Source organism: Pygoscelis adeliae, unplaced genomic scaffold, assembly GCF_000699105.1.
Source record: "Pygoscelis adeliae isolate BGI_AS28 unplaced genomic scaffold, ASM69910v1 Scaffold166, whole genome shotgun sequence".
Lineage (NCBI taxonomy): Eukaryota > Metazoa > Chordata > Aves > Sphenisciformes > Spheniscidae > Pygoscelis > Pygoscelis adeliae.
This window is the reverse complement of record NW_008825156.1, coordinates 4,468,713-4,490,181: the sequence shown is the minus strand read 5'-3', so window position 1 is coordinate 4,490,181 and position 21,469 is coordinate 4,468,713. Positions and strand designations below refer to the sequence as shown.

General features: G+C 37.3%; 1 protein-coding gene across 6 annotated transcripts in view; it reads right to left on the bottom strand.

Annotated features, from left to right (window-relative positions):
* The window catches only part of SOX6 (SRY (sex determining region Y)-box 6), a 375,092-nt gene that overhangs the window by 98,409 nt on the left and 255,214 nt on the right, over positions 1–21,469 (bottom strand). For 3 of the 6 annotated variants that reach the window (XM_009328553.1, XM_009328554.1, XM_009328559.1), the window contains one exon: positions 2,181–2,301. In XM_009328553.1, the coding sequence (XP_009326828.1) occupies positions 2,181–2,301 (121 nt within the window). Of the gene's footprint in view, positions 1–2,180; positions 2,305–21,469 lie in introns of all 6 variants that reach the window. The other 3 variants (XM_009328557.1, XM_009328556.1, XM_009328558.1) reach the window with 1 other exon arrangement.

The following is a 21,469-nucleotide window of genomic DNA, read 5'->3' as shown; positions in this document are numbered from 1 at the left end:
GAACCCTCTCTATGAAAGATTGTAGCTTAATCTCCAGTTTCATTAATTCCTTAACTACTGTGCTGAGAGTGCCAAAAATAGGAATTAATCAATACCAAGTGTAGTTACGGCCGTTTTTTTATCATGATGTCTCTCCAACAGAAACTACTAACCTGCCCAGCTACCTTTGCCACACATGCTGCAGAATTTAATAAATATATTAAATATATAAATATTCTTATTTCCTGCAAGCCACTGGGTATAGTCAGAACATTGTGACTTCTGGTCCTTACTAGCATCAGCTGGATATAAACCACTAACATACTAGTAAACAGCTTAGCTGTATTCTGAGATATCTAGGCCTTGATTTCTGCCTGGATGTCAATCTTTTAACATTTGTTATAGATCTCTTTTTCTGCATTCCGGCAAGTAAAAAAAATGCCCTAAAGCTGTATCGCCTTTTGCTATGAGGTCAATAGGATCAGAGGTAAAACAGTATAAGCTCAATAGTGTTAGGATAGGTACTGTAAGGAACACTTTAGAGTAAGTGCAGAAACCTGTTCTTGTGCAGGAAATCATGCTGGTACTCTTCTTCCTGAGTCATGATTGTACCATGTAGCCTACAGAGCCAAAATCAACACAACGTGATTTGACATATCACCTTTCAGGGAGAAGCACAACCAACAGCTTAATCATTCTTAGTCACTATTCAGAAAGCATCTCAGATTAAAATGGGAAAAGCAAGGAAACTAAAGCACATGCTTTCTCTTGTCTGTGAGAAGAAAGGTATTAGCCAGGGTGTCGTAGACAATTTCCACAACTTGCAACTCTTATGTCTTTGGAGACAAAATATTCTTCACTTTGGTCCCCAACTGTTGTGAGGTGGTGATGCGTGTGAATAACCATCATCCTGTGCCATCTAGAGCTAGCTGCCTTTCAGAGCTCCATTAACTGGTTCCTGCATACAGTGTACCAGTTTATCAAACTGGAAAAGAACTTTGGGATTTCTCAACCTGAAAATAAGATAATAACTGGACAAAGGCCCTGGTTTAAAGAGGAATGTCTCTAGACGAAAGAGACAGAAGGGAGTGGGACAAACAGAAATGCCTGTTGAAATCCTGCTTGGCCTCACTTCATATAATATTAAGTAAACTTGCTAGAAAAGATTTTAGGTTCAACCTGGCTTTTAATTAGTATGCTGTTTACATCATCTATTATGAGGCTTTACTTTGGATTTGACCCTGCTCCTGCTGCAGTCAACAGCAAAAACACCACTAACATCAGTGGGAGCAGGATCAATGCTTTACTTTGTACATTTCATATTTAATGTCAAAAAAAGAAACTGGTATTTATGTTTTGTAGTTATTAGTTATCAGGTTAATATGCTAAAGGCAGCTTGACAGGGAATGCTATTAATGAGCAAAATAAGGTTGCTGCTTCTGGACTGAGGTCACTTACAAAGAATGTACAAATGAAAATAAGGTTGACTTTTATTTACTTAACTATCTTCCTACATTGAATTCCTTTGGCAATGTGTCTTTAAACATTTAAAGCCCTGTTTACAAGGAGGCTCTGAAAGTAGCTTCAAACCATTATAACCCTAATTGAATTCCCCAGGAGTCCTGTAAACTCAGAGGAAAAAAGAAAGAAATCATAACATTTGCTAAATCATCTCAAAACATATTTCACTGCAAGGTTATGTGACCTGTTATAAGTCTGAATGATGACTGGGATTGATCTACTGAAACCTTTTATTATTCAGATTGAAATCAAACAAAAAGTTGCCCATTTGAAGCCTCCTAATTAAATTATACTTCCTCTGACTTTTATCACTAATTAAGAGTAAGAATTTTGGCACAAAATACAAGTATACTGAAGATAACAGAATTAATTAAAGATATGTAGTTTTGTATAATGACATGGGGCAAACCAGATGCAAATTACTAGGCGAGTGGGCCAATATATTTAGAGCAAATGATTTTGTGGGAAATAAAGGTAAAAAAAATCATGATGTTCAATAACCGATATTCCATCCACCTCCTTCAAAGCAGAAGTTTTTTTTCAAGTGGAGTTGCAAACCTCCACATTATTTCCAGCCAGCTACGCCTGTTGTGTAACATCATCTATATGAGACAGATCACACAAGAAGCTACAGTTAGTATCTTAAAATGTTAAATAGCTTCACATCCCTGTCAGCTTACCTGGCTTGTAAGTTATTCCTGGGGGGAAGAGGAATCCCTGCTGGGCTGCAGCAGCCGCTGCCAGCGTCCGCTGGTCGTGTGGAAAAATTGGGATCATGAGCGGAGGCATGTGACCCTGAACCTGCTAAACAGAAGAGAGCCTCTGATCAGAAATAGCACAAATTTGTCTTGACAGGTATTTCTCCAGTACTGATAGTGTTCTTGTGTTCACACAGTCCCACAGAACCTTCACCTTAATGTAATCCCTGCCAATTTCACATTATCACATCAAAGCCCTCACTAACATTGTTTTCCCTCAGTGTCAAAGGTGTAACAGTCTCAGTGAACTGCACGTTTTCCTACTTCTTCCTGGTTCTCTTTTTTTTTTTTTAATTAATATTCCCTGTCCTGGCACAAGGTAAAAAGGTACAAAACCTTTCTAACATACCATAGGTTCTTTAAAAAGAACAGCGGTACATATTTCTATTAATTTTTCACAAGTTTTCTCATATTTGGTCACAGACAGAAGAGTGGCAAGCATTTTAGAAGTAACCTAACACTACAGTAGCTACTTTGATGTTCAAATTTTAGTATCCTTAGGGTAATTTTAATTCTGAGATCTTACAACATTGTATTGTTCATATATATATATATATACACACCAACAACTCGGGTATGTTATTTCAAAATCTCACCACAGTATTAAATAGTCTTCTAGTCAACACCCCAGCTCTTAAGATTTAAGGCTCCAACATCTTGGCTCCCAATTAAACTAACATCCTTTGCCATACACACCTCACTATAACATATAAATTGCTTATCTGTCTAAGCAGTTTTATAGCTTTATGCACTATCATGTAGCTTGGTAATTATGGAGCTGTATTCAGAGACCATTTCAGAATAAAACTTACTATATCAAATTTAATTTGACCTTAATAAATGTATCAAAAAGCACAAACATGCAAAAGCAAAAAATTCTTCACCTTATACCAGCATTTGTATTCGACATATAGAAAACGGAAGATGGGATGGAATTGTGTCTGTTAAATCCAGATGTTAATTTCCTAGTTCCTTAATTTACACTACACGTGTTTCAGAGAGAGTGTCTAGGATCACAAAGAGTTTTTATCCATCATTCCTTAACCCCAGAAGTACCCAAGGGTTTGACTATGATTTTTCTGATCAGTAGTTAAGCAAACATATAATGGTTTATATATCAAAGCTAGTAAATGTAGGAAGAAATTGGGGTTTTAGGCAGAAAAAAAATTTTGCCCTCATCCTACCATAAAGCGGTGGCATTAAATACTATTAAAAAGTTAAAGTACACTTCAAGCAATTTTTTTTCATTTCAATCCTAAAAAACTTTTTTGGTCAAATCCCATATGTTGACCTATGACATTGTTTAAACAGTGCCAAATTTTCTTGTCATATCCCCATTACTTTCACAACCATTGATGCAGTGCAGAAATGCTACTGTGTGTGTCTATGAGGGTTAATTTACCAACAACTCTTCTCTTGGGAAAGCCCTAAGATGTAGGTTAATAAAGGTCAAGCAAAAAATAAACACTTTACAGTATTTTTTTGAATCCATTTCTCAGGAAAATCAACTTATAATAAAAAGGTCTTTGTGCAATTACTGCTATGGCACTGGGGCGTGAAAGAAACTAGCTCTGAGCAGCTATTTCTCTCATTTTAGCTGAGGTAAGCCTGGCTGTGCATTTTAGGATATGAGTTAAACTTGGTTAGATTGGAGTTGATCCCCATGTGCCCAGCACAGGTATTTACCTCTGATAAAATGGTGCTAGTTTTGCTCTGTAGTGTTCCTCTACACTGGCTCTACAGGAGTACAGCAAATGAAAACCACAGGCTTTGTCTGATAGAAACAACTATACGATATACTGGAAGGAATTCAACACAATACAGTCTACAATCATTTTCAGTAGTTCCCAGCTACAGTCTAATCAAATGGACCCAAGGCTTAAGAAATATCCCTTTCAATCACCACACACAGAAAGTATTTCCATGGGGTTGCAAAGGTACAAGACACCAACACAATCTCACAAGATAGAAGAGATCAGAGTGAGTACTGTGGTTAGAGTGATGGTGCATACATACCCATAGCAATACTTCGCACCATAGTGTCACAAAATCCATTTGCAACACGTAAATAAGGCCAAATCCTGCAATGGTTACTTCATAAGCCTCTTCCCAATGCAATCCTATAAAGTTGGATCCACTCCACCATATCCAAAAAGATTTTGTTTTAAACACTCAAATAAAAGCAATTCTGTAAGTGTGGAAAATTACCATTGCATGTTCTGGCTATCTGCTAGTCTTTGAAATACTACTCTGAATGCTGGATCAGGTCCTCAGCCTATATAAATCAATGGAACTTTGGCTAAAGGTGACTTACATTTAGAGCGTAAGTTTGAGATTACACTTAAGACAGTAATACAGACTGAAAAAAGCCCATACTGAACGGCAACCATTCCCTCCCATGGGTCTTTCCTCTGGCACATATTAAATACTATTCCTAGGTAAATGTTGGTTTCACTCAGAATTATTATACACATAGGTGTCAATTTTCAGCACAGGTCAACTGAAAAGCACAAATAAGCATTAAAAAGGAAGAGAATGTACAAGTATCACTGATCGCTGAATTATTAAAGATGTAAAATGAATGCCAATAAAACAGTAGACACCTTAACTTTTGACAATTTTTTTCCTGAGGGTTTTATTATTATTATTATTTTCATTTTACTCGGGGGGGGGGAGAGGAGGGAATTGGGAGGAGGGGTTGATTGGTGTACTTCATAAAATCGGCTACATGCCCAGAAATTTTAATTGCTGAGATGTTCCTCAGGTCTTTCTGAAAACCAAGACTGTAGCAGATGCCCGAGAAACACTCCGACTCTGTCTCTTCCCATTCGTAAAAATAGCGTATTGTTGGATCGGCGCTTTCCCTTTTTGTCTCCTCTGTGCTAAGTTGTTGATGATGCCATTTTTTGCCATCTGCCCCAGAGCTTCATTAAAGATACATGAATGGACTAACTGGGCTGCTATCTTGTGAGGAACAGGTGCTATTGTTTGTCCCCGAAGACTTGCACTAAAGATCTCACTCAGAATACTTGAGAAAGAGCATCTGCAGCAGTCAGTCAGAGAGTAACTTGGCAGAGCCTGTACTATGGGCTAATATGCAAACAGTGACACTCAGGGGGACTCATTTTCTCTTTCATGAAGATTATTTATTTTTTTTGTGATGGGTAGTAAATGTTTGGTTTTGAACAGTTCTGCCAGGCTATATCTTTAACTGAACTGTACAAACCCTGGAGGAAACCTGAGTATATTCTTTCCAAAATTCAGTTCTGCAACCTTGAGTAAAATCGTGTCTTATATAGAGCTACCTCATAAAATTAATCTCTGTTTCTGTACAACAAGCTCAGGTTTAACTGTGTTAAGCATGAGAAGCCACCAAGATTAGGAAACACTTAAAAGGTAGTGTACCATTCCTTTAATATCCCATCACTACTCTCACAGCCCTTGGGAACTGATTACAGCACTTCCTTGCCTGAGATCTAAGTCAGGAAGCAACTTTAGAGCAAATCAGCCCTGATTAGTTCAAGAAGCAACTTCCAATTTCGTTTTCCCTGAAATAATAAAAGCTTGTGGCCCATTTGATAAACTGGGCAAATCTGCAGTGCTTTGTCCCACAGTCATGTGAATGCTAATCTCAGAAGTTGGCTGGACAATCCTTCTTGTTAAAAAGTCATTGACAGTTAGTATTGTGCTTGGAAAATGGAAGCCAAAGTGATATGTCATACAAAAATAATGCCTTGAATGAAAATGATCTGCCTCTTTTGGATAAGGAACACAGCACATTTAGTGAGACTAAGGAATAGGAAGGGTTCTGTCTTTAAAAACTAAAGCTGCCTCTGCAACAACTAACATTGCAGCTAGAGAAGTAAAGGCATGCAAAGAAAAGGATGGCAGCAGTGCAAGCAAAAAGGCAGCTCACACATTTCTGCTTAGCTGCGATGATCACAAGTTTCAAGAGCAGAGGTAAATCCCACCCTATAATGGCAGCTGAATTCCTTGCAAACTTTTCAAGATCAAACTTGACAAGTTGCTTCTCTGTTGCATGGTTTACTTCAGTAAAGGGGAGAATTAAGTGCCATCTTTTTGAGAGATAGTAAGCACAATCTTTATAATTTTGTATCCCTTCCTTAAAGCTTTTTTTTTTTTTTATTACAACCAGCACTAGTATAAAACCATGTGATAGGCTAAATATGCTCTAATTGCCTAGAATAATCCATCACCACTATTAAAAACCATTGTGCCCCACTTCTTCCACTAATAAAATCTCTGGACCCTGTTCTGAACTTGTAGAAATCTTGAGATTTGTATTGAATCTAACAGGCTACTCCAACACATGTTAGCTGAGAAACCAATCTTTGAATATACTGAATTGACTTTTTTTTTTCTTTGGTATAGGGTGTACGGTACCTTTTGTCTTTGTGATGATGTAGCCTCTGTGAGAACCTCATTCATTCACAGGCAGGTTTAAACTTTTCATAGTTTAAACTTGAATTTCTACCTAAGATTTTTTAACTTCTTGAATAATTGGTATAGTCAGACTACAACTTTAACCTGTCTATGCAGTCATTAAGCTTTTAATTTCCATAGTAAAAATGTGTTTGAAATTTTCTACTCTCTCATTTAAAAACTGCAGTGTAATAGAAGATCTTCCCAGGTAATGGCAGTGTACCATTTAGGGAAGTGATCGTGCCCCTGTACTCGGCACTGGTGAGGCCGCACCTCGAATACTGTGTGCAGTTTTGGGCCCCTCACTACAAGAAGGACGTTGAGGTGTTGGAGCGTGTCCAGAGAAGGGCAACGAAGCTGGTGAAGGGTCTGGAGAACAAGTCTTATGAGGAGCGGCTGAGGGAACTGGGGTTGTTTAGCCTGGAGAAAAGGAGGCTGAGGGGAGACCTCATCGCTCTCTACAACTACCTGAAAGGAGGCTGTAGCGAGGTGGGTGTTGGTCTCTTCTCCCAAGTAACTAGCGATAGGACGAGAGGAAATGGCCTCAAGTTGCGCCAGGGGAGGTTTAGATTGGACGTGAGGAAAAATTTCTTTACTGAAAGAGTAGTTAAACATTGGAACAGGCTGCCCAGGGAAGTGGTTGAGTCACCATCCCTGGAGGTATTTAAAAGACGTGTAGATGAGGCGCTTAGGGACATGGTTTAGTGGGCATGGTGGTGTTGGGTTGACTGTTGGACTCGATGATCTTAGAGGTCTCTTCCAACTTTAATGATTCTATGATTCTATGATCAAGTAAGAATGTGAATTTTCAGAATGCTCGAAATAGATGTTTATATCATAGAATGTAATGGCTACAACTGATAGCTCAACAGATTACTTTTTAGGTTGATTCATTTTCAAAATCTTAATGGCACTGAAAGTAGTGTTTGTGCCCCCGGTACTACCAGTGCAAGTTTTTAAATACCCTGCATATTACATGTATTTACCTCATCTGCATTTTAAATAGTCTGTATATAATACATGACACTATTATTTTTATACCACCATTGGAATTTTATTTATTTCAATAACGAGCATTGGGTTTTATTGTTCTTTGCAAGAGGAGAAATATAAGAAGTTTTGTTAATTTGAATTTTATTTTTATTAGGTCATTTTGGTGACTCTGCAAGTAAGCAAACACCATGTTGCATAAAAAAACAGGGGCTACTTCTATGAAAACTCATATATATGAAAGTCAGTGGGATCACTTAAATGCTTAAAAGCAGCTATGTGCTAAGATTTTTGCAGGTTTGGGCCCAAATCTCTTCCCCAACTCTGGCAATATTGTAATGAACTCGTGCCATGACTGAGCCCTTTTCTGGTCCCAAAAATGATCTATGTAGAAAAACTGCAGAAGAATTTTACTGAAAAAATAAAAAGGTCTCTTTGGTTATAATTGAATGGTTTGGCTGTTTTATTTGTGCCGTTCTGATGAAGCAAAGCAACTGTAAGGCTGGGTTAACTAACCAGTTCAACTATAAAGGATCTGGCTACTTTGTGTGCGAGTGGTGGCTGGGCCTTTTGTTCTGAGCTCAGAAATGTAACCGATGAACTCTCAAGGCTTTGAATTAATCCGCCATCAATGCCTAGCATTCTCTAATGTGAAGATAATATGTGAGAGTGGACCCAAACGCTTAAGTGAGAAATCCCCTCTAGGATAAATAATCCCAGGGTAGCAACTGTGACTCTGCGTGAGGAGGAACAGCAGTTGAAGAAAGGTGGGCTCCAACAGACCAAAAGTGATCACGCAGGCACTGTATCATAGCTAAGACACTGAAAATCGCATTGACATAGCTCCCACATTGAAAATTATTCAGAGACTACTTTCTGCTCCTGTTAGCAATATAGAATCACTGGAGCTATATCTATGTAGGGAGGTATATTATGTTCTAATTTATCTGCCATCTAATTATCTACAGTCTAATTGAAAAATATTTCCTCTCAGTGAAAGTACATGAGCCACAAAGAAAATGTCTACCAATGAGATCCCAGGGGAAGTGTTGGCAAATAAACTGTAAAAAAGATACCATAGACTTGCAAAGTAAGAATATTTCATATGGGAAATACTATGAAAGATACGTAGCCCACTACTGAATTTGTAAATGGATTGTAACTGCTATTTTCTTTCTTTCCCCCTATCATTTTTTCCATTTGTCCAATGGTTCAGCATGATTTGGAGATATGTCTACTGCAGTTGCCACAACATTAATGTGAAAATTGCAGCCCTGATCATAGAGCGAAACAGAGCATCCTTATTTTTTATTATTTCTTCCTCACTACTTTGAAACTTCAAATGAACTAAACTTAAATTCCATCTACTTGGGAAATAAAGAAGCAAGCAATAGAAAAATACAACCAACGACACTGAAAACAGAATACTTTTAAACACTAGCTCTCGTTTCATTTCTGTTAGCTTCTCATTGTATTGCCCTGTTTCTATCTAGCTCCTTGACTACCTGGAAATACAGAATTCAACGAAAGATGATCTCATGAAGTTAAGAGTTTGATAAATGGTAATTAAATCTATTTAAATTGTCTGTATTTTAAGAAACTCTCACTAGGAGGGATGGAGAACATCTCTGCTATAGAGGAATAAATAAAACATGTTATGCAAAAGTGAATTTATAGTTCATTTGGAATTAGAGATCTACCACCTTTTCAATCCATACAAATGCATAATCTTGTCAATTAAATATTATTGTTAAGGTCTAGTAGTATGTTAAAATCACTTTAAAGTGCAACTAAGGAAAATTCATGTGTGTTTATTACTCCTTAAGGGTCTATTAGTGGGTATTTTATTCAGATTTGTGTTGTAAAATCTGCATAAACTCAGCATATTGTTATCCCCATGTGTGCATTTGTTTGGTTAAAGCATAACAGCAAATCTCTATTTCTGCAACTTCTGGAAAAGTCAAGAGAACTAAAACAGTCCTAATTTTAATCAGATACAAACAGTTATCTCTACAGAAGTGAAGAGTTGACTATTATGCAAATTGTCACAGTTAGTGGTCACCAAGCCATCACAGAAGACTGAGCAAGTCAATTATTTCAGATATTTCCAAAGACTAGTGAAGATGTATGTTTCTCATTTCCACCTTGTCTTATTCATGCCAAAATAAGAAAAATATTGCAGCCTAATGATACTTGTTGATATTTTATGTACAGAAGCTCCATTACTTGAGCTCAGATCTAAACATAAATTATGTCAGAAAATCCTTATTAGTTTATGTTTTTATGGTGATATCAAAATGTGCAAGATTTTTGGAGTACATTGAAATTTCCTGTTGATGGAAGAATTTAGAGCAAGAGATGCTTTAAAATTTGCATTTCATATTGGTGCTTTCAAGCAGAGTTTTCCCCCCACATCCTTTCCAGACAGAGTTCTTCTTTTGAATAGTAGCCATAGCTAGTAATTAAAATGAAACTAGTTCCCTCATTACAAGGGCTTACAATGTACAATATAAAAAATCATCTAACGTCACAACACTGATGATTGCTAAAGGAAGGATTGTCTTTCACTTTAAAGAATAGCTCCAGCAGAAGTGGGAATGAAAACAGAAACATCTTTCAATGCCTCTGATGCCCCATAGAGGTAAAAAAGGTACAACAAAAGAACAAGTTGGGGTTTTTCTATTATGTTAAACAAATACAGAATATATCTGAAACCCAGGGATCACTGATGGTAACAGGAGTTCTGCCATTTACTTTGCTAGGGGGAGAATTTCTTCCTGATCAGCATATTGTTTTAAAGCTTTCTATATTTTCACTGATATTCCAAGATTTGCAACTATATTGTATTGTAACTACATAAGCACTTAGAGATTTTGAATACTTTACAATTACTAATTAATTCAAGCTCAAAGACCCATTCAGAGGACAGTATTACATCTACAGTTTACACAAGACGACACTCAAAGAGGCCTTGATTTCTCTTCCAGTCACAGAAGTGACAATGCATAGTGGATATAAACTAATTCCATTGTAATCTGCTGCTTGTGACCTTTGCACCTTAGCACACAATTGAATAAAGAGCTACCCAAAGTGCAGAGCTATGGCTAATGAGGTACATGCTCTGTTGAAAAACCAGAATGAGGCTTTTGAGCAGGTACATGCCAGCGCTACCCAGTTTAGCCCTCAAACACTTGTATACTGGCAGGATACAAGGGTGGAGGTGAGTCACAGGTGCGAAAAAGGAATGCCTTTCCCATCCCACCAGTCCTATGGCTGATTTCTTCCTCTATTTCTTCCTCTGTGAATTTACTCTCCTTTATTACAGAGACATGTGTTGATATTTTTCCTCAAGCCAAAATGGATAATATTCAAGAGACTAGGTCAAAGGAGGTATTCACATCTAGTGAGAATATTCTTGCTTCTGTGTATTTTTGAAAGAGATGTAATGCAGAATAGTAACCTAGATAACTTCCAGAAATCACATGATATTTACTGAGTGTCTAGATCAAAACACAAAGGGTTATCAAAGGCAATTATGTGGAGAACTAGTTTAATGCAGAAAACTCCTGTGTCTAGAGATCAAAGTCAAATCAGAATACTGATCGCATGCAAAAATTAATTTGTTCCATCTCTTCCTGGGATTCCTCAGATTTTGACACAACCTGTCCATCTTTACTCAGAAAAGGCTCCAAGAAACTGGTGTGTTTGCACAGTATGACTGAGGTGATTGCCACTGTTAGGTATACAGTAATTATTGCAGATTTGGGAGTAAGCAACAGAGAGTTTCTAAACTACCAGCGACATACACACAGCCTGCTTCCTTCCTATGCCAACTGTGTCTGGCTCAAATCAGTTATATTGGCTCCTCAACTTTCTACAGCATTTATGATTCATCTACAAAAACATTTTGAAAGAACAAAATCGTTAAAAAGGTAAAATAAGGCAAAAACCAAGGAAACTCATATTTAAAATGAGCATTAGGTATTTCCTATCCAAGTTTGGGTGTTAGAATTCCAGCAACAGCTATACTTCAGACATAAATCCACACTGCTGTGTTGCCTTTTCTGCAGAGGATCCCGATATTCAAGAAGGAATGCCAATCTTCCCATTTCTTGGCTTTCCCCGATTTGTCAGAACTCCAGTGTTATTTAAAGTGCGCTTTCGGCTTGCGAATAGATCCTTGCCATGAATCCTATGATCACACTCATGTTAGAGTGACGCTGCTTTCAAAGTTGGGATATTTTCTTCAGTTGCTCATGACAATCAGTGGGAGTCAATAGCACAAAGCTGTGCTGCAGTTCCCTTTCTCTCTGCCTGACGGACCTGCAGCGAAGGGCTGGCTCCTCTGCAACCCTAACGTACTGGAGTTGGTGTGATGAAATGCACGGGCAAATCTACATAGAATTACGGGGGCAATAACAATGGCCCTTTGTCCAGCTGTGGCTGCTCCCCCCTCTGCAGCCAGGCCTTATCTGCTCAGGAAATGCCTGCTTTAACTGACAGGTAGGAGATTAAATCTACAGCTGCCGAAACACAATCTCCGCTCTGTTAGATAGGCTTTCATTGAAAAGCACTACAAACACATAATTTGTTTATGTTGTACCAGCAATCTTTGACAAAGCAGACTGTCTAGCTGAGACAAATGTGGTTAAACCCATTTATTGTATTATTTCTGCTACACAGAACAAGCTCTTAAAACGTAGAAACTAGACAAGGCACAAAGCTCTAGCTGTCTAAAGAAATCAAGAATAGATGACTTCTTGTTACACTAGCCCCCTTTACACAGCGTAGCATGTTCCCTCCTGGAAAACATCCACTGTGATTTCTTTCTTTTCTTTTTCTCTCTCCCCACCACCCCCTTTTTTTTTTTTTTTAAGTGGGTGGTTCAATGATGTTTATGTTTCCAGGTTTTAAAGTTTCTTTTGTTTTCTCTAGCATCAATAGATACAAAATAACTAAGTCAGTCAAAGGATGCCTTCAGGTTTAAGAAACAAGGGAATATTTTTGAGAGACTACTTCTCAGAGAAAGAATAATTTTCCAGACACACTGTCTGGTCTTCCTGACTTAATGCATGCTCAGATAGAAGTTTTGCCTGACTAATGAATGCTGGACTGACACCCCCCCACCCCTTCTCTTTCTGTTTTTTAATCATCAATCACATACTTCTCAAAACATTACTTCATTTTTGTTACACCTTCTGCTTTATTTTAAAATAATATTGCTGGCTGTTTATTTCAAATGAAAGGCATGGGGAACTGATGAATTAAGTGTTTATAAATCTGAGTTTTCAGATTGAAAACAACCCTTTTCATAATGCAAAGTCTTTATAAGAAAAAGCTGTCTTTTAGCCCTAGTTTCTTCTGGCCATGCATTACTCCTAGTAAACTCTCCTACAAGAACTAAATGGGTCCTATACGCTGAATATGAGAAGGGCAACGTTCATCTCTCAGGAGGAGCGCCTCAGAAACTCCACTTACTTCGGTGGAGCAGGACACACTCACGAGAACAGAGCGTGGCCCATACCAATCTCTGCTTTCTATATTTAAGACTCTGTTCTCCGTCTGATCTGCATATGCAACTCCAATTAATGTTACTGGGAGTTGTGTGCGCACACAGATGTGCTTAGCGACCGGCATATTAAAACATCCCTTCACCAATGAAATTTAATAAATTAGTTTTCCCAGTGTTATTACTATAGATGCTCAGTAAGGAAGATCTTGTAAATCACAGAATTGTTGCTTTAATGGTTAACCATAATTAAAAGGAGAAGAAATAGGAATAGTAGTCAACATCTTAATGTTTTATCATTTGTGTTACTTCTATAGCCCTCTTGCCTCTCCTGGGGCATTCTCTTACATACCCTTTTGCAGCATTTTGGTTTTCATATTATTTTATTTAACCTTAATCACAGCATTCATCTCTGGATTTGAGAGGAAGCTGTACGGATCTACCATACGAGCTGCCACTCAGAATATTCAGTTTGGCATAAAATTTAAAAAGTATGCAATAAACTGGCTGAATCCATAGGGAATCCCTCAAACAGCATGGATAATGAAGGGAATCCATAACAGACATAAACAAACCCAGAAAGATGTCTGGGGCCAACATCATTATGTAAGATATATGCCCAAGATGTATGGGCATACGTTTGAATGTTCAACTTCAAACTCAGCCTGTATTAGATTGATTGAATCTCAGCATGGGGTTCAGTTAATAAACAAACCTTGCCTTTGGAAAATATTTGGGGCTGAAATCATGTATTATAGCCAGGCATCTACTACATGTGGCACTAAGATGCCCTCCTACCTTAAAGCTTTGTTAAAGCAGGATGTTAAAGAAAATTAGGAATCCATACTATCAGAGGAACGGATACAATTTTCAGGTTAAGTGGCACAACTCTAAAGAGTTGTTATCCACAGACTGTATTTCAGTCTATGCACCAGGGGCATATGAATAGAATTCACATTAAAAATTAGAGACCAGTTTGAATCTTTGGGCTTTGATTCACACTACCCATGTTTTTTAAACATGTTACCCATATTCTCATAAAGGATACAACAATAATGCTAGCAAATCTTTTTGGTAATTATTAATTTCACTGTAGAATAGCTTTTTTGCTATGCTTGGCTTGTTAAAAAAATGCATTTTGCTCACCTCAGGGTACACATTAGCCTGCATATTTGCTCTTTTCCTTTTTTTCCAGGTTTTGTTTAAAAATTCTTCTTAAACCTGTATATTAATCACTGCTCAGAGGGTGAAAGAATTTGCAGGAGCAGCTGAAGTGCTACTTTTTTTCCAAAGTAGGAACTAGTTAGTGCTGACACTTTTTACATACATTAGAATAGGAATGAAAGAGACATAGAGAAAAAAATAAAAAATAAGAGTAAGGATGAGGGCTGACTTGGTGGTACAGAATCCAACATATCAGTCTAACATAATAACATCTTGCAAAACTGTGAGCCGCAATGACATGCCCTAGTGACAGCCAGATCCAGGAAGTAAGTTACCCTTGCCATAATTTTGGTCATTTAGTCAGGTAATAAGAAAACAAGAGAAGGAACTCTGCAAAAATGCCTATCTAAATAGACTTCCAAAATCAGAGGAGAAGACAAAAAGCTTCTTTCAATAGCTCTGTTCCAAGTCTTACATCTGTGTTTACCTGTAAGCCACCGTGCTCTGCTCTGAAGCTCTGTTTTAGGGTTCAACTGCATAGGGAACAACCACACATTATGTCAGTATATGTATTTGTAGCACCTTAGTTCTTCTGCATTACGTCCCCATGTGGACAATGGTTAAGTACACTGAAGATGCCTTTGTGGAAATTTGTTTCCTCACTAGGAGAAGATTACTCTTAAAAAGTTTGCACTATGGAAGTTAGTGTGTAGTACATGCCATTATAAAGTCACACATCTTAACAAGCAGAAACTTTCCTATTAGACATATTCTTAAAGTGAAAGTGAATGTCTCTTTATATATATAAAAATACATAGGTGTATAGATATGCTTATATATTTTATATTATGAAGAGAAAAGCATATTCTATATATATACACATGTACATATATAATATACAGATCTGTGTGTATATATGTAGAATACATATTTATATACACATATACATGTATTTTGTACAAATATTTTTGAATATACATATATGTACACACACACAGGTATATATATGTAGAATATGCTTTCCTCTTGTTTTCCAAATCCCTCACTTGGGATTTCAGTGTTCTTAGACCCATCTGGCTATACAGCTTGCTTGCTGCACTCCTGGATAGTCACCGTTTGAATGACTTTCTTGGACACGCAAGACCTGTATTTCTTAAATGCTTACTCTGGGAAGACCACCTCTATCTCTGTAAAGATGTACTTTGAGCATGATACATTTAACAGGTTCGCTGCTGACGGAAGTAGTCAGCAAGTCAGCTGGGCTAATCATAGTGGTAGACAACTTGAGTAACAAAAGTCATTTGGAAATCACTCTATCACTCACATCTATTATTGCTGGATTTCTTTCTGTCTCTTCTATTTATCAAATCATTTTTTTCTCCTTCACTTAATCTTTTCACTCCTCACCTTCAGACTCCTTGCAAAACTCCCAGCATTCACTCTCACGTCATTTCTTTTGGAGAGTATTTTTTGTGTATACAGCGTAGCTATCTGGCAGTAAATTATCCTTTCTAGGCCACTGATACCAATAAAGTCATGCCCAAAAGTTGCCAATAAATTTCCATCATGAGGAAGGAGACCACAGTGAAGTACATTTGACTTTCTTGGCTTTAGGAAGGTCATTGTCACAAATACAAGAAAAGCTTAAACATAAAGGTAGCATCGTATCAAGGAAATGAGGACACCCACAAACATCTTTTTTTTTTTTAAGATAGACACATGCAGCTGAAACAAATTAAAATCATGCTTTTCTAAAGCCCTCCTAGTGCTCTCAAGGGCCTTCAGAGTAAACAAAGCTCCTCCCTAAACTCCCTGTTTTGTTAGCATGTGCTTGTCTCCACTGTCTTTTCAGGTAAAGAAGAGTTTTCAGGATGTAATCTTCCATTTCAGTTTAAATGCATTTTTCAAAAGAATTTTTAGGTTGGTTGTTTTTTTTTTTTTTTCATCATGGAAGTCAGTCTAACTCCAGAATTGCAACAAAAGAAAATACAAGAAAATAAGATACCAATATAGGGTTTCTGAGATGTAAGGGCAAATGGGTTGAACAGGATTAATGTGAGGTGCACAGACCAACTAATCTGTACATTTATTTGGGACAACATTGGTATTGTATTTTTAAGGGAAATGGAGGGGAGAGGTGTGGTATTATATTTTAAGGAAAACAGAGGAAGAGATTTTGCTTACCGTTAGGGTCAGTAGTGCACCTAACTGATTTAATGCTTAGACCCTGAAGTTCACATCCATGCTTTTTTAAATAGATCGGATGTCTACGTGATATTATTACTACCTATCTGCTTTATTTTGTGGCTGAATAGAGTAATACACACTGCATTTCCAACAGCACGTGCATCCCCGATACCACTGCCCCAGAGTTGGCTGGTGCATGTGGTACTGTACTATTTGCAGCTCTATTACAAACAGCAGAGTGCACATCTAAGTCATCTCAGCATTCATATTGTATTTTTTCAGCATACGTCAACCTGATCTCGATTCTCTCTCCTGGAAGTCTGGACCGTGTTCAAATCATTCATTCGTTTTCCATACTCACTGTCTGACTGGCTTTTGCTGTTACCAGACGCTGCTATAACCTCTGTGCTATGCATAATAAAAATCTTTCCCATCTGAGTTGTCTGCCATGGTTACTGGAAATCTGCTCTATGTAGCATTCCCAAGAGCAGGAAAGGAAGGTACCTTTACTGCAATTGGATAAATATCACCTTTTCTTTAAAAGGAACATCTACCCTCCCTGAAACCACATCTAATGGTGACTGCTAAGCTACCCCCACCTCTCCAGTTGAATTTATGTTAATTTGCATTTTACTCTTTCTAGTGTTGACATAATAACTGAAGTATATGTTCCTCTTCACTTTTCATCCCTTGCATCAAGGAAAAAAACCCATCTCCCTATTATTTCACAGAACTTCACCAGAAAATATAGCTAGGGTAAAAACTATCTGATCACTGCCTACTTACGATGCTTTTTAACTGAGTTTGCATGTTAATTTATTGCATGCTTTGTTTGTAAATGTGCTTCTGAAATAAATGAAGCATTTACAAATATGATTAATCTACAGATTCAGAAGCACGCAATAAAGAAACAAATTACTGAGTGCCCTTGTCCTTTTACACAGAAGCTAAAATACAACTTTCAAACAGCTAAGACTGACTAGCTTTATTTTTTCTTTAACTAATGTTGTTTCAAATGGAAGTTTTCAGCAATCAAATTTTCTCTAAGTTCCTGATTCCAGTTTCATTATACCACTGTAACTCAGAAGCAACTGCAACATATGTTGTAAACCAACACCAGTGTAAACACTGTGTAGATAAGGTCAAAATAAGGCTGTTATTGTCTGATTTTTAAAGTGGTCATGTAGATTAATATTCTCACCCTTTAACAGACTTAGGCACATCAGCATGAATAAAGAAATGCAACAAGTTGAAAATTCTAAGTACATTTACTAGTGTATTTTATGCCACTCACATTTTCAGTCAGACCACCCAGAGCAAAGAAAAGAAAAAGCCACAACAAAAAAAGCCCTCTGCATTGTTTGCAATAATATGGAAGGAAATTGAGTGTATATTCTCTTCTTCCTGTATTTTCCAGCTAGATTAAGCTGTTGTCTTCACAATTGCCTCCCAGCTGCTGTGACTTGTGAAAACAACAGACCCTGCTCTGTTGTCTGCAGAAAGCCTGGATTGTTATGAGTAACTTTATTGCAGGCACATGAGTGTGTTAAGACTTTAAAACACGCTCAAATGTCATGTGCATACCCAGTGACGGGCAAGAATAATTATGAAAAAACAAGAATTCTATGTCTACGAAACAGTGTCAGACAAAATGGGCCATTCATTGTGTTCCTTTGGGAATGCTTGGACTCTCCAGCCAGAAAACAAAAAAGGCACTTTTTTCCTGCCGTAGGCTGAATACTTAGCTTTGCCATCTGAGCCCTACGAAAACATGGGCCCCCTCTCTAACTACTGGCTGGCCTGCACACAGTAAAAAGTATTAATGCCCCCCTTTTTTCCAGCAGTTCCCTCTGTGTAGGCTGCGGCCAATGTAAAGTCAATGCAAAGACAAAACAGTTTGCCTAACATTAGTAAAAAAAACATAACTCTTGTACAGTCTGAAAATCTCTCTGACACACAGAGGTTTTATTCTAAGGCATATCCCCTCTATCCTTCAGCAAGTTACCGTAGCTACTGTTAATGCTTTTAGCAGGTAATAACCGCTGCCTGCTGCTTGGCTTCAAGTTTTCTAGGAGTCTATAGACGAGCCTGATTGTGTACAATTGTTAAAAATTATTATCTAACTGCCTAATTTACTACTGTCCCTTTTCAAATTGGTCTTTGTAATCAGAATCCATCTGCCCCCAAAAGGATTAATACAAATGAAAACGTAACATGGCTTAGTTCAACATCAGGTCATTTTGATATTATTTTTCTCCTCACAGGTGGACGAACTCCAGTCTCATCTGAACAGTGATAAACTACAAGCAAATAAAAAGCTTTTCATGTTATTTTTAATCATAATTTCTATGTCAGTGACCATTTGACTAACATACATTTTTAAGCTAAGGAATCACATTTCTCTGTATTTTCTTTTGACCTAGCATCTATTCAGCGTATTCAGCTGAGTGTCTATACACCTTTAAATGAGGTGACTGTATCAATTCACTATTAAATCTGAGCACTGTTTTACTCAAATAGAAACAACCCACCAAGACTTGAAAAATCCTTGTATGCTACTCATAAAAAGATGAGAATTATTTTTTATTAATTTGGCCCAATGTCTGACTATGGATTTGCAGGTTATTACTGAAGACATCTAGCACGGATTTTAGCTTGCCGTGCTCAAAGCAGGCTAGGAAATGTGAAAACAATGGAACCATAATTCTTGATGGGCTCTGGTGCATCTGTGTGTTTATATGGAGCAACAGAAGGAAAAACTAAGGACGAATTGTACCTCCAACGATTTTATGGGTTGCTATTTTCTTCACTAAGCCTTCTTACTCTGCTTAGATAACGTAAGTAGATTACATCTACAGCATTAAATGGGTTTTGAAAGGATATGGTGCTTTAACGTTAGCTTCTACCCTTCTTCAGGGCACAAACTGTCCCTTGTTATTTGTACAGTATATAAACAGCACCTAGCATAATAAGACACTGATCCTGACTGGGGTCTCAACCAACTGTGCAAATATTAGCACTATATTATAATAGGAGGTCATTATGGTTAATACTGGGTCATCCCAAGATATCCCAGGGGGATACATCACAGATTGAATGTGCACAGGTAAATTGTCTGTCCTTTTCTACAATCTAAAGGAGAAAGGTTTTAGACCGCTTCTTGTCACTCCTAATATGAAAGTACAGGGTTACCCTCAAACATGTATTTAAATCAGAAACATACAGTACTATGAAATGAACCATCAGGCCATCCATGAATTTGTTTTAACAATCCAACAACATCACCATTTCTCATTCATCCACTTAGCTTAATTTTCCTACCATCACTTTCATTGCTGAGGTTGTCTCTATTAAGCCATTTTTTGTGCATCATTAACTTTTAACCAGGCATCGATAGCTTTATTGTTTAAATTGCGTATGACTTTATTTAACGTCAGCATTTCTTCTGGCTCCTGACATGAAGTCACATTTTATAACTAATTAAATTGATCCCTGGGAAGCAAAAGCCACTAAACGGAATTATTCGTATCCAAGTGTCAATATATTAAATCAAAGGGCTAATGAGTTGGGTCACTGCTTCTTTTATCTGAAAGCTACTGCAGAATAGAATTCATATCAACCTCTACTTTCTGCTTTAACAATCAATTTTATTTAAACTAAAGGTAACTAATTAATAAATTTTGATATAGCTGTAAATAATACATTTAAGCCAGTTTTTACTACTTGCACACATGTTAAGGTCACTTTTTTAGGTGGAAAAAATTGCTTTGTTGATATAAGCTGTCTAAAAGTGTATTTTTTTAACTCCCATGTGTAAAGAATATTACTGCTAGGTCACAGGAAGCTTCCAAAATGACCTAAAAGGTGTTTTGTAAGTAAACAGTTTTGAGAACTTTTCAGTTTTCAGCCATTTCTATTATAGGCGTAAATCAAGATGAAAATTTGCCTCTTGGAACTGACAATACCGCCTAACGAAAGTGATTAAGAAATGACTAAATTTGTCATGTCAGCTTTTCCTATAGCTCTTGCAGCTGCTGAGTAATATTTTGGATGCTTTCACTATTTACATCTGGACACTACTTTTAAAATTCATCACCTAATAATTCATACCACTCACAGAATTAGTCATAGTTCAGCTTTCTTTGACAAAATGTTTGTAGATGGTTCAAGAAAGCTATCTTTACTGAAGTTGTCTTCAACTAATCTGTTTATGTCCAGATTGTTTAAAAATACATTCTGAAAATCTCTCATGCCTCCAAAACACATTTTACCGCTGATTTGTTTTGCTTGACATCCAATCAACTTCTCATATTTTATAACCTTTGGAGAGTTCCATACAGGCAAGTGCACTTTGACGCTTACTAATATTTATAAGTTATTTATAAGCTATAATTATGCTTGAAGTCAAAGGGTATTAAAAAGAAAAAAATTAATTAAACAAAAAGGGGTTGAGTGTCATTGCCTTGCTTTGCTTGAGCAGGGAAACACGGATGGGTGGGAACACACCTTCTTGTAATAGCACTCTCAAATCACAACCTTGTGCCAACTCCTGCTAGCATGCAAGAAGGCAGAGGGCAGAATGGAGAGTCTTGGCTGACCCAAACAACTAATTTTTTGATGTGGCTTGCCATACACATAAGGAGATCAGAAAAGAGGGTGAAATAACACTTTCATTCATTCGTCCTCTTCCCCGCAGTAAATAGGAGCAGGAAAGGAATGTGACTGAGTCACCACCAGCTCCCTAATCTACATCTAGGGCTGCACCCCTTACGCAAAACAAACTGTAAAATTATAAACTGGTTTAAAAGAAATACCTGAGCAACCATTGAAAGCAAGGCTGTGATTGTTCACTTTAAACTAATGGTTATTTTAACACATAATGGTGAATTAAAAATAGGATGGCAGCAATGTCCCTCTA